Source organism: Rhinoraja longicauda, chromosome 17 (assembly GCF_053455715.1).
Source record: "Rhinoraja longicauda isolate Sanriku21f chromosome 17, sRhiLon1.1, whole genome shotgun sequence".
In the NCBI taxonomy this organism is placed as follows: Eukaryota; Metazoa; Chordata; class Chondrichthyes; order Rajiformes; family Arhynchobatidae; genus Rhinoraja; species Rhinoraja longicauda.
Genome location: NC_135969.1, coordinates 9,646,680 through 9,661,149, shown reverse-complemented (window position 1 = coordinate 9,661,149; position 14,470 = coordinate 9,646,680). Strand labels below are relative to the sequence as shown.

The 14,470-nt window shown below is 43.7% G+C and overlaps 1 protein-coding gene across 4 annotated transcripts in view; it reads left to right on the top strand.

Annotated features, from left to right (window-relative positions):
* The window catches only part of LOC144601730 (inter-alpha-trypsin inhibitor heavy chain H3-like), a 54,733-nt gene that overhangs the window by 38,344 nt on the left and 1,919 nt on the right, over positions 1–14,470 (top strand). For all 4 annotated transcript variants that reach the window (XM_078414059.1, XM_078414057.1, XM_078414058.1 and 1 more), the window contains 4 exons: positions 3,006–3,026; positions 5,167–5,280; positions 12,063–12,264; positions 13,261–13,433. In XM_078414059.1, coding sequence (XP_078270185.1) covers positions 3,006–3,026; positions 5,167–5,280; positions 12,063–12,264; positions 13,261–13,433 — 510 coding nt within the window. The remainder of the gene's footprint in view (positions 1–3,005; positions 3,027–5,166; positions 5,281–12,062; positions 12,265–13,260; positions 13,434–14,470) is intronic.

Here is a 14,470-nt window from a genome sequence, read left to right as displayed (position 1 = left end):
ATCTAACTCTCTATTGAAAACATCCTGTGAATTTGCCGCCACCGCTTTCTGTAGCGGAGAATTCCACAGATGTGCAAGGAATGGAGGGATATGGATCATGTGCAGGCAAAGGAGATTAGTTTAACTTGGTATCATGTTCGGCATAGACATTGTGGGCAGAAGGGCCTGTTCCTGTGCTGTATGGTTGTATTTTCTGTGCTTTAAATCTGGTTATGCTGCAGATGTCTATATCGACTTTATTGCATCTGGTAGCATTGACATAATTGGTGAATGTGCCTTTGTCCCCTTTCATGGAGTCGATGTAACATTCCTTGCTCCCTGTCAAAGTGGGGGCTGTGGCCCTTGGAACAGCAGTTACTGGAGTAACCGTGGGCAGTTACATTTGTATCCAGTTGAAGAGTGCTGGGTGGTTGGAGTGGCTGGTTCACTGAGCAAGACACCATGCAACTGCCTGATCACTGATAAAACCAGTCCCTTGTTGCCCGAGGCAGCCCTTGACCACTCCTTAGTTTAGCTTAGTGTAAGAAAATAACTGCAGATGCTGGTACAAATCGAAGGTATTTATTCACAAAATGCTGGAGTAACTCAGCAGGTCAGGCAGCATCTCAGGAGAGAAGGAATGGGTGACGTTTCGGGTCAAGACCCTTCTTCAGCTTAGTTTAGTTTCGAGATACAGCGAGGAAACAGGCCCTTCGGCCCACTAAGTCCACACTGACCAGCGATCCCCACACACTCACACTATCCTACACACACTAGGGATAATTTACCAAAGCCAATTAGCCTACAACCCTGTCCGTCTTTGGAGTGTGGAAGGAAACCGGAGCACCCGGAGAAAACCCACGCGGTCACGGGGAGAAGGTAGAAACTGTGTACAGACAGCAGCCGTAGTCAGGATTGAACTTGGGTTTCTGGCGCTGTAAGACAGCAACTCTACCGCCCCCTGTTGCCCACACTTGGGGGAACTGGGACACTAAGTGTTCGATCAGGCCTTCAGCAGAAGAAGACCTCAGCCTTTCCCATAGGTTTTGACTCAAACTGGGATCCTGAGCATGGGTTGAGTATATGAGATGGGGGGGGGGGGGGGGGGGGGAATTGCAACTGGTTAATATTCCCGATATAATATGAATAGTTATTTGCCTCAAATACCAACCAACAAAACTGAAGCCTTTTTAGAATGTGTTAAAATCTTTTAACATTTTGTAAAAATCCCTTTCACTGGCACTTCCCCCTGGATGATGGCGGGGGTCGGGAGGTGTGAGGGTTCAGTATGCTGCTGCTCCCCTCTCCCAAGAAACGTCGCAAAGGGTTCCTGAGAAAATACCCTGCAAAATGAAGGGATGTCACCTAACTGTAAAACAGCTGGTTCTTTGTCTCCTTCCAAAGAATTCTGTCAACAACCTGTAACAAACTGACTTGATCAGTGAGAAGGCATGTCACATGAATCTTCTTCTCTTCCCTCCATCCCCCCTCCTCCTCCCCCTCCCCCCCCCCCCCCCCCCCCCCACCTGCCGAATTGTACAAAGCACATACTGCGGCCTCAACCGACAGGTACGTGGTGGACAAACACCCACCCCCCTACTTTCCCCTTGAAGAAGAGGATATGGGGCAAAAGCAGGAACAGGGTACTGATTCTGGATGATCAGCCTTGATCATATTGAATGGCGGTGCTGGCTCGAATGGCCAAATGGCCTACTCCTGCACCTACTTTCTATGCTTCCATGAATCCTCATAATGCACAAACCTCAACCTCTCCCACTGCTGGAATACTTCATATTATTGCCATAAGGTGTGAGAGTAACCCCGTGGGTCAGGCAGCATCTCTGGAGAACATGGATGGGCGATGTTTTGGGTGAGGACCCTTCATCGGGCTGAAGATGGGTCCCAACCCGAAACGTGTCCGTAAAGTGACGTGGTTATTTATTTCAATACTTTCATTTATTTTAGTTTGTTAAACATTAAAAATGGTACATATTAAATTACAGTTTAAGATTTTCTTAACAGGTTCTAAACTTGGTGAATGTTAAAAATATTTATAAATATTGAGTAACCCCAGTAGCACAGACAGCCCTCACTGGCTGGTAAAGCTGCACTTCAAGAGCAGAAGGGTGTCTGTGCTGAGATCTTGTGCTGCAATCTGTTGTAGTGCAGAAGGCCAAGCTTCCAATGGGACATAAGTCCCAGTATATTTAGGGGCGGCACCGTTGGTAGAGTTGTTGCCTCACAGCGCCAGAGACCCTGGTTCGATCCTGACCTCAGGTGCTGTCTGTGTGGAGTTTGCACGTTCTTTCTGTGACCGCGTGAGTTTCCTCCGGGTGCTCTGGTTTCCTCCCACATCCAAAAGATGTGCGGGTTTGTAGGTTAATTGGCCTCCGTAAATTGCCCCTGCAGTGGAGGGAGTGGATGAGAAAGATGTGAATGGGTGATTGATGGTCAGTATGCACTCAGATTAATGGACCTGTTTCCATGCTGTGTCTCTAATCTAGACATATGTGCAGGAAATCTTGCTTGTTCACAAAGTTGAAGAATGAAAAGCATCACAAAAAACAAGCTTATCTTTCTCATTAGCAATCATTTAGTGATGGCATCACTTAGGGTGCCATCATCACTTTCAATATGTGTAAGAAAATAACTGCAGATGCTGGTACAAATCGAAGGTATTTATTCACAAAATGCTGGAGTAACTCAGCAGGTCAGGCAGCATCTCAGGAGAGAAGGAATGGGCGACGTTTCGGGTCGAGACCCCTTTTAAGGAACTAAAACACAGCCACAACATGATTCTTAGAAAATGTTATACAGCATTACCACCAGGTGACATAATAACTGTGTACATAAAAACTGATCCTGTTAGCGTTGCTAAAGCATTAATCTCAAATTATTAAACAAAGTGACCATTCATGTTTGTTATTAAGTATTACATGTAGTTCATAAAAAGTGAGTAAAATCTGTTCATCTCTTTGTAATTTTATGGAAATTTGCACTGATTTGTTTTATTTATTCCTAAACAGCTGTCTCTTCAGTATTCAGTGGTAAGTTAGTCATATTTCTTCCTAATCAAATGTAGTTAGCAGTGTAATTGGATGGATGGAAGATTGTCTGAGATTTTTGGCTCGGAAACAGGCAGTCATTCCTCCACCAATTTATTTAGGTTCCACTTATGGCGCACAGTAGCGTGGCTTCTTAGAAATATACAACACAGGAAAAGGCCAGCCAAGCCATCATTTCTATGCAGACTCTATTGAGATCCATACCACTCTATAGCTCTCAATCTATGGTCTTGTAGGTTACAGCACAATAACTTTTCCTTTATATTTCTGACCACTTCTAATCACTTCTACTATCTGCCGTGTCTTCCCATTATAAACGGAGATGAGTGGCATGTTGCTTCTCTGATTAGAAGTCCTACATTTACTTAAGCATCTCAAGTAAATCTGCCAAAGACTTTTGGCTTCTCGTTGCACTTTTTTTGTGGCGAACAATGAAGGACAAGTCATATAGTGATACAGCTCAGAAACTGGCCCTTCGGCCTAACCTGTCCATGCCGACCAAGGTGCCTCATCTAAGCTAGTCCCATTTGCCTGTACTTGATCCATATCCCTCTAAACCTTTCCGATCCTTTCCTATCCAGTAGTAAGTAGCATTGAGTCTAGAATTTAAGAATATTTAAATACCAAAAATTAATTTCCTGAGATGTGCTTATGATAGTGAAGTTGTAGAGGTATCTCCTCTACAACCGTAGCTGGATCTCTAGCTGCATATTAAGTTTATTTTGATAAGTTTCTTTTGAAAGCGGAAATGACAGTTTTCCACTGAAGCTGTTTGTAGTACTCCATACGTTGCTCCTGTTCTGTCTGTAGATTTTTGTTCTCTTTCTTACACTAGCTATTTTGGTGAGCTTTCAATAGCATTTCAAATTGAACACTTATTTATGTTTATGAATACATTTTTTTCTGTGCCATTAGCCTGCCCAAACCAACAAGTTTCTTCAAATTGTCAGATGGAAAGAGGAAACTTTGTGCCGAACAATTTCACGCCACCAATATTCTTTTCTACATTTTCATAGTGCTGGAGTCATAGAATGAAAACAGGCCCTTCAGCCCAACTTGCCCATACCGGCCCACATGTCCCATCTACACTAGTCCCACCTGCCTGCATATCCCTCTAAACCTGCCCTATCCATGTACCTGTCTAAATGTTTCTTAAACATTGCGATAGTACCTGCCTCAACAACCTCCTCCAGCAGCTCGTTCCATACACCAACCACCCTTTGTGTGAAAAAGTTATCCTTCAGGTTCCTATTAAATCTTTTCCCCCCCCTCATCTTCAACCTATGTCCTCTGGTTCTCGATTCCCCTGCTCTGTGCATGAGACTCGGTGCCTCTACCCAGCCTATTCCTCTCATGATTTTATACACCTCTGTAAGATCACCCCTCATCCTCCTGCGCTCCAAGAAATAGAGTTGTAGCCTACTCTGCCTCTCCCAACAGCTCAGGCTCTCGAGTCCAAGCAACAACCTCGTAAATCTTTTCTGCACCCTTTCCAGCTTGACAACATCTTTCCTATAACGGTGCCCAAATCTGAACACAATACTCTAAATGACATTACCTAGATTGATGTTTTCATAGTCAATAAAATGGCAACATTTACGGGAATGGATTTACGGTGATCGATCTATTTTCCATAGATCGATCTACCTAGCCAGTGGGGGGCAGGGGGTTGGGGAAGATCCCTGATATCCTCTGTCACTACCATGTTGAAATTCACAGCGTGAAGATGTTTAAGAGGGTAACGGGGTGACTTCCAAGAAACTTATCAGGAAGCAAATGAGCTCTTGCACACATTCCCTGCATACATTGACGATCATACATATCAGAAAAGGGTTCAGAAAAATTCAAATCTTTAGGTAAAAGGGCTAGAAGATGTCAAATTAATTCAATACAGACTAATGTAAAAGTATTGATACAGAGGTTAAACAAACAAGCACAGTCTTGTTGAAAATAATTTGGGAAATTCTTATTCTAAAATATATTCTCATCAGGAGAAACAGTCTTTTTTTTGCATAAGATCTTGCTCTTAAAAGTTTTCTGTTTGTTGCAATATCTTTACTTTAAAAAAATATTTAAACCATTATTTATTGCAATTGCTTAAGACTTGGTATTTTTTTTAAAGTTGATGGAGATCCCCATTTCATTATCCCATTGCAAAAGCAACACGATACTGCCTGTTTCAACTTTGCTGGAAAACCAGGTTTAATTTTGAACCTTGTCAACGATCCATTCACAGGTAACGTATTATTCTGAATATCTAACAGCATATTGCTCTTAAGGATAACATCTGAACGGAATCCAACTGCAAATGAAGTGTTGAATTTTTGCAATAAAGGAAATTAAATACTAGGATTTATTGCTGTATTTCATGTTCAATTGATGTTTCAGTGTGCTCCACGGCTAATTAATAACCTTTAAAATAAATTCAGTCTTATTTTAGATAAATGTATTGGTCAATTTATCTTCAGCAAGTGAGCAATAGGATAAATGAAATTAGAGATTTCCAGGTAATTCTGCTACAAAACAATAGGGCTGTTCCTAAACAACCTCACTTTATAGAAGGTTACACTATAAAGACAATCGTGTCAGTGAGGAAAAGGGTCTTGGAGCTAGAGTGTTTCAGACTCAGAATAACAACGTTTTATTTATCTGCAGGATTTCCAAAACTCTTTTTAATAATTGTAAGTTTATTTAAGTTATTGCAAGCTAAAAAATACTTAAGGCTGTAATTTACATTGCTTTACATTGTATTGAATATCATCACGCAAGTATCAATCAAAATGACTTTCAATTTCAATGGTCACTGTCAGTTAGACTAACAGACTGTTCTTAAAAGATTATAGTGATTGATTACTGTGGGGAGGTTACATGAAGCAATATTTTCCCCTCAACTTTTTTTTGCAACACAGCTTTTTTTCTGCTTGTGAATTTCAATAATAACCTTTAAGTGGTTCCATAATTTCCAATCAAAGTTGTATTATAACCAATTCAGGCTGGGTAATACACATTGTGTCCCTTAATTGCATTACATCTAGCTGTGGAATGAAAATATTTTGTAGTGGAACTACCTGCATGTTGGTCCGGATATCAGGAAATCCTCAGCGCTTTTCTTTGAAGTGTGCATTGATTTTTTAAATTATATCTTCACACCTGAGCACGATACCTGAATAAATGTTTATTGTGGTGTTAGTTCCGAAAATAGGAATAGATATTATTGTCTGCAAACAGAAGAGTATCTCTAGCTTCAGGAAGTAAAGGCAATGGATTTGGTTGAGTTGAGTTTAGTTTATTGTCACATGTACTGAGGTACAATGAAAACCTTTAATTGAGTGCTAACCAGTCAGCGGACAATAGACAATAGACAATAGACAATAGGTGCAGGAGTAGGCCATTCAGCCCTTCGAGCCAGCACCGCCATTCAATGCGATCATGGCTGATCACTCTCAATCAGTACCCCGTTCCTGCCTTCTCCCCATACCCCCTTACTCCGCTATCCTTAAGAGCTCTATCCAGCTCTCTCTTGAAAGCATCCAACGAACTGGCCTCCACTGCCTTCTGAGGCAGAGAATTCCACACCTTCACCACCCTCTGACTGAAAAAGTTCTTCCTTATCTCCGTTCTAAATGGCCTACCCCTTATTCTCAAACTGTGGCCCCTTGTTCTGGACTCCCCCAACATTGGGAACATGTTATCTGCCTCTAATGTGTCCAATCCCCTAATTATCTTATATGTTTCAATAAGATCCCCCCTCATCCTTCTAAATTCCAGTGTATACAAGCCCAATCGCTCCAGCCTTTCAACATACGACAGTCCCGCCATTCCGGGAATTAACCTAGTGAACCTACGCTGCACGCCCTCCATAGCAAGAACATCCTTCCTCAAATTTGGAGACCAAAACTGCACACAGTACTCCAGGTGCGGTCTCACCGGGGCCCGGTACAACTGTAGAAGGACCTCTTTGCTCCTATACTCAACTCCTCTTGTTACGAAGGCCAACATTCCATTGGCTTTCTTCACTGCCTGCTGAACCTGCATGCTTCCTTTCATTGACTGATGCACTAGGACACCCAGATCTCGTTGAACTCCCCCACCTCCTAACTTGACACCATTCAGATAATAATCTGCCTTTCTATTCTTACTTCCAAAGTGAATAACCTCACACTTATCTACATTAAACTGCATCTGCCATGTATCCGCCCACTCACACAACCTGTCCAAGTCACCCTGCAGCCTTATTGCATCTTCCTCACAATTCACACTACCCCCCAACTTAGTATCATCTGCAAATTTGCTAATGGTACTTTTAATCCCTTCGTCTAAGTCATTAATGTATATCGTAAATAGCTGGGGTCCCAGCACTGAACCTTGCGGTACCCCACTGGTCACTGCCTGCCATTCCGAAAGGGACCCATTTATCCCCACTCTTTGCTTTCTGTCTGTCAACCAATTTTCTATCCATGTCAGTACCCTACCCCCAATACCATGTGCCCTAATTTTGCCCACTAATCTCCTATGTGGGACCTTGTCGAAGGCTTTCTGAAAGTCGAGGTACACCACATCCACTGACTCTCCCTTGTCAATTTTCCTAGTTACATCCTCAAAAAATTCCAGTAGATTTGTCAAGCATGATTTCCCCTTTGTAAATCCATGCTGACTCGGAATGATCCCGTTACTGCTATCCAAATGCTCAGCAATTTTGTCTTTTATAATTGACTCCAGCATCTTCCCCACCACTGATGTCAGACTAACTGGTCTATAATTACCCGTTTTCTCTCTCCCTCCTTTCTTAAAAAGTGGGATAACATTTGCTATCCTCCAATCCACAGGAACTGATCCTGAATCTATAGAACATTGAAAAATGATCTCCAATGCTTCCACTATTTCTAGAGCCACCTCCTTAAGTACTCTGGGATGCAGACCATCAGGCCCTGGGGATTTATCAGCCTTCAGTCCCATCAGTCTACCCAAAACCATTTCCTGCCTAATGTGGATTTCCTTCAGTTCCTCCATCACCCTAGGTTCTCCGGCCCCTAGAACATTTGGGAGATTGTGTGTATCTTCCTCAGTGAAGACAGATCCAAAGTAACGGTTTAACTCGTCTGCCATTTCTTTGTTCCCCATAATAAATTCCCCTGCTTCTGTCTTCAAGGGACCCACATTTGCCTTGACTATTTTTTTCCTCTTCACGTACCTAAAAAAACTTTTGCTATCCTCCTTTATATTATTGGCTAGTTTACCCTCGTACCTCATCTTTTCTCCCCGTATTGCCTTTTTAGTTAACTTTTGTTGCTCTTTAAAAGAGTCCCAATCCTCTGTCTTCCCACTCTTCTTTGCTATGTTATACTTCCTCTCCTTAATTTTTATGCTGTCCCTGACTTCCCTTGTCAGCCACAGGTGTCTCTTACTCCCCTTAGAGTCTTTCCACCTCTTTGGAATAAATTGATCCTGCAACCTCTGCATTATTCCCAGGAATACCTGCCATTGCTGTTCTACCGTCTTCCCTGCTAGGGCCTCCTTCCAATCAATTTTGGCCAGCTCCCGCCTCATGCCTCTGTAATCCCCTTTGCTATACTGTAATACCGACACTTCCGATTTTCCCTTCTGCCTTTCCATTTGCAGAGTAAAACTTATCATGTTGTGATCACTGCCTCCTAATGGCTCTTTTACCTCTAGTCCCCTTATCAGATCAGGATCATTACACAACACTAAATCCAGAATTGCCTTCTCCCTGGTAGGCTCCAGTACAAGCTGTTCTAAGAATCCATCTCGAAGGCACTCTACAAACTCTCTTTCCTGGGGTCCATTTCCAACCTGATTTTCCCAGTCTACCTGCATGTTGAAATCTCCCATAACCACCGTAGCATTACATTTTTGACACGCCAATTTTATCTCCTGATTCAACTTGCACCCCATGTCGAGGCTACTGTTTGGGGGCCTATAGATAACTCCCATTAGGGTCTTTTTACCCTTACAATTTCTCATTTCTATCCATACTGATTCAACATCTCCTGATTCTATGTCACCCCTTGCAAGGGAATGAATATCATTCCTTACCATCAGAGCAACCCCACCCCCTCTGCCCACCTGTCTGTCTTTTCTATACGTTGTGTACCCCTGAATATTCAGTTCCCAGCCCTGGTCCTCTTGTAGCCATGTCTCAGTGATCCCTACAACATCATACTTGCCCATGACTAACTGAGCCTCAAGCTCATCCACTTTATTTTTTATACTACGCGCATTTAAGTACAACACTTTAACTTCTGTATTTACCTCCCCTCTCACATCGTTCACAATTGGCCCTGCCCTTAATTTCTTTTCCGCTCTATAACTTCTGTTCCCATTCTTCCGAGAGTCTTTTGCAATATCTCCTGTATTCCCTTTTACCTCATCTTCATATTCACAATTTGTTAACCCCTCCCCCCCACTACTTAGTTTAAAGCCACAGGTGTCACACTAGCAAACCTGCCTGCCAGAATGTTTGTCCCCCTGCTGTTAAGATGCAACCCGTCCCTTTTGTACAAGTCACCCCTAGCCCAGAAGAGATCCCAGTGGTCCAGAAATCTAAATCCCTGCTCTCTACACCAGCCCCTCAGCCATAAATTCATACCCTCTATCTCTCTGTTCCTGGCCTCACCAGCACGAGGTACCGGTAGCAGTCCAGAGATAACTACCTTCGACGTCCTACTTCTCAGTGCTTTTCCCAACTCTCTAAACTCCCGCTGTAGCACCTCCTTCCTCTTCCGCCCGACGTCATTCGTGCCCACGTGCACAACGACTTCAGGTTGATCGCCTTCCCTCACTAGGATTTTCTGAAGCCGGTCTGTGATGTGTTGAACCCTGGCACCAGGGAGGCAACAGACCATCCTCAAGTCCCTCCTGCTGCCACAGAATCTTCTGTCCGTCCCTCGGACTATGGAGTCACCGACCACTACGGCTCTTCCAGACTTCGGTCTCCCCTGTCGAGTATCCTTGCCAACAGGTCCGCCACTCGGACTGGAAACTTCTTCTGCCCCGACAGTTCCCAAGAGGGTATACCTATTTGCAATAGGCACAGCCACTGGGGTCTCCTGTAGTCCACGTCCACTCCCCCCTGAAACAGTCTCCCACCTTCGCTCGATCTGGACCCTTGGCGTGACAGCCTCACAATAGGTCCTGTCGAGGAAACTCTCGCATTCTCGGATGGCCCTGAGGTCATCCAACTGCCTCTCCAACTCCACCACACGTCCCTTCAGGAGCTGCACCTGGACACAGTTCTTGCAGGTGTAGCTCCCTGAAGCTCCAGCGACGTCCCTGTCTTCCCACATCCTGCAGGAAACACACCGCACCAACTTTTCCGCCATCACCTTGTGCCTATAACCAGCTTAAAACAATCTGGCTTAAATCTGGCTTAAAACAATCGTATCCTCCTCACCTCAGCCTCCTCGCCGAAGACTCGCAGCCAAAGACTCGCACTTTTCTCACTGGGCTGCACCTGAACAGGGCTGCACCCTTTTGCAAGTATTGCTTATATCACCAATTAAATTGCCTGATTGTCCAATTTACCTGACTTCTCACTTAAACTAGCACTTACTTTACTGCTCAGCCAACGGGCGTCCTTGCTCTGCTCCCGGACTTTTCAAATTGACTACTACCTTCCTTTTGGCGCTCCTTTTAAACTGCCTGTTCAACTGCGATTAGCACTTACTTTACTGCTCAGCCAACGGGCGTCCTTGCTCTGCTCCCGGACTTTTCAAATTGACTACTAGCTTCCTTTTGGCGCTCTTTTTAAACTGCCTGTTCAACTGCGATTAGCACTTACTTTACTGCTCAGCCAACGGGCGTCCTTGCTCTGCTCCCGGACTTTTCAAATTGACCAATACGCGGAAAGACAATACACGATTACAATCGACAGTGTACAGATACATGTAAAGGAAATAACTTGAATAAGGTTCAGTGCAAGACGAAGTCCAGTAATGTCTGATCAAAGGTGGTCTGAGGGTCGCCAATGGGGTAGACAGTTAATACAATTTGCTAATCGTCCACACCATTCTTGTGACCAAGAGTGACCGAATGCTCAAGACCAGCAGTGATGAGAAAGTCGTGGGTAGAGACAATCAGAGACCAGACTCATTGCTAGGGTGGAGGTGGTGGGGGGCATTTGAAGTTTAGAAGGTAAGTAATGGGACTCCCCGATGTGATGTTTTACGATTAAAATCTATTTATTTTAGGAGTGGCCAGGACTCACCTCTTGGAAAAATGGGGTCTTATTTCTCCAACAACTTTCTAAAGAAAGCTTTGTGTGCAGATTGATTCATTTACTGTGCGCCTGACGTGCCAGACACACACAACTCAGGAAGGGAAGCTTACAGGGTGACATGAAATGCTACAGAAATGTTTGTTATGCTGTTTCACTTCAAGAAAAGCGCATTCAAAATCATGGTACTCTGAAATATATAACACCACACAACTAAGTTTTTTGGCCCATTTCCCCCATCTTTTTCACCATATCTTTCACTTTCTAATCGATCTCTTAGTCAGCATCTGCATTCATATTTCTATACTGATACCTTGGCTAGACATAGTAAGAAAGAGATTGCATATTACATCGAAGATAGACCCAAAATGCTGGAGTAACTCAGCCGGACAGGCAGCATCTCTGGAGGTAAGGATGCTGCCTGTCCCGCTGAGTTACTCCAGTGTCTTTTGTGTCTATCTTTGGTGTAAACCAACATCTCGGGTTCCTTCCTTTGCATATTACGTCTGCGGCTCTACATATTTATTTTGGTTATGGACATGCGCTTGTCCACATTCCCACTCTTACCCTCCCAATGACCCAATTTCCCACTGCGTGTGCTGCTTACCCCCTTGCTATTCTCTCTTTCACTCCATATATTTACCATTCTTCCTTTAGCATGACAGGATTAGCTTGTACAAATGAACACTGATTATTTTTTGTGCAACAGTGCATATTGATAAGTGTCTCATTTCCGCATTAAGTCTTATTATTTATTCATTGTTATTTTTAATATAAAACATTAGATATACAAGTAAATGGACAATTAATAGGAGATAAGAAAACAGAAAATAACCAGAAAATAACTACCTACTTTGGAAAGTTTGGGCTTGAAAACAGAAAAATCAACTTGAGGATATCAGTAACGACAGAAGTGATCACCATATTTTACAACAAAGACAAGACTATTATTCCCTGGTCAACAACAGCGACAGTAATGAATGAGAGGTATTGGATGTACTTTAATAATAGATCCACAGAATGTTCTTAATATAAAGTTATTTTCAAACTGTTGTCTCCCAGGCAGTCGAGTGGAAGTGAGTATGCTTGATTACTCTTTAACATGGCTCAGGCTCGAAAAACCTAAGGACAGCTTTCATCGTGTTGTATCTTTGCGATTCACTCAATTTCTATGTAAGCTGAGTTCCGTGATTCCACAGGGAAGGTAGTAAATAGAGACCAGAAATTTGCCAGACGGAGAGGGAGAATCTTGGGTGGTGACGACCCTCTGATTGTACTTCAGCAACGTCCTGAAGAGCTGTCGCAAAATTGCAAATGAGGATCAAGCAGTCTGGACACCAGTCAAGTTATTAGAAAGCTAAAGTGCCCAGGTTTAGTTTCGAGATACAGTGTGGAAACAGGCCCTTCAGCCTACCGAGCCACGCCGACCAACACTATCCTACACACTGGGGGCAATTTGCAATCTTTACCCAAACCAATTAACCTACAAACCTGTACGTCTCTGTAATACGGGCGGAAATCTGAGCACCCGGAGAAAACCCATGCGGTCACAGGAAGAACGTACAAACTCCATACAGACTGCACCCGTAGTCAGGATTGAACCTGGGTCTCTGGCTCTGTAAGGCAGCAACTCTACCGCTGCGCCACCGTGTCACCCTGGTTCTAGGGTAATTGACTACTAATGTGTAGGTAAGTGCTCGAATCTGGGAGGAGTCGATGGGAACATTGGAGGAAGAAATTCAGAGCAGTGTAGGTTGAGTGTAAACGTGTGGTTGATGGTCAGCACAGACCCAATGGGCCAAAGATCCCTTTTCCATGCTGTTTGACTCGATGAGCTGTCTACGTCATTTCGGCTGAAGCCTCTGATTACATGTTGTTTTCAAATATCTTCTTCTATTCATTCATTTTTACGCAAGCTACTATAAAGAGTTGGAACAATTTGAGATTGACAATACAGAACACTTCATCAAAAACTCTCCCCAGGTTCTCCATCTCAATCATGAAAGAAAGGAATCTCACACTGGTGATGGGAGATGACGCAACGTTTGTCATCGTGCTGCATCGCGTCTGGAAATATCATCCTCTACACCGGGACTTCCTGGGATTTTACACACTCGACAGCCACAGGCTCTCCAACATGACCCACGGACTACTCGGTATGTGGTGCACTCACTCTACTAAACAGCACGCCAAGGGTTTATAGCCCTTGTGTGACAGTGAAGTGGACGCTTGCTTAAAAATAACCATTGACACACAATTCATGCTTAGAATGACAGTGAAAGTTACTATTATTTAGTGCATAAAATATTAGTTTCATCAATTTTTAATGACCTGAACAATCATTTATATAGTGACCAAAGTAATGTAAAACTAGGCCAAGTGGACCGGTTAGGCCCAAACCTCTCCTGCATTGGTGCAGCACCCTCTCCTCCCCCACTGCCCCCTCCCCTCTCCCACCTCCCTTCCCTCCCCCTCCCTCCCCTCCCCTCTCCGCCCTCCCTCCTCCCCCTCCCCCTCCCCTTCCCCTCCTCCCCCCTCCTTTTCCCTTCTCCCCCCTCTCCCCACCCTCCTCCCTCCCTCCCCCACTTTCCTCCCTGCGGCGACCATCTTACGTCAGTGCCAGATCAACAGGGCCCCAACTGCGCATGCAGTTAAAATGTAAATCATTAAAAAAATATAACACCAATTCGAATGAAACTTCATCCATAGCACCACAGAACGATGATGAATAAGGTGGGCCTAAAATTGTTGTGCTGTCATGTACCGTTTTGGCTGTAGTTCAGGAACAAACAAACAAACCAGAGTTTTAGTATATAGATGTCAAGAGAGTCCAAAGTGTTTAATTGTCTCGTGCCGACAATGGAACAATTAAATTCTTACTTGCAACAGCATAACAGGCCTGTAAACACAATAGGCATAGATAATAGATAATATGCAGTAAACAAAAATTCAATAAATGAATAACCATGATACCAGTGCAAAAAACCCCACCTCCTCAGGATAACCAAAGACAGTCCCTAGAAGTTCATCATTGAGTTTAGCATTGCACGATGTTCAAGAGCCTAATGGTTGTTGGAAAGAAGCTATTCTTGAATCTGGTAGTCATGGTTTACGGACTGCTACCTTCTTCCTCATGATAGAAGTGAAATGAAAGCAAGGCCATCGTGGAATGACAGCGTGCTTAGCCAATTAA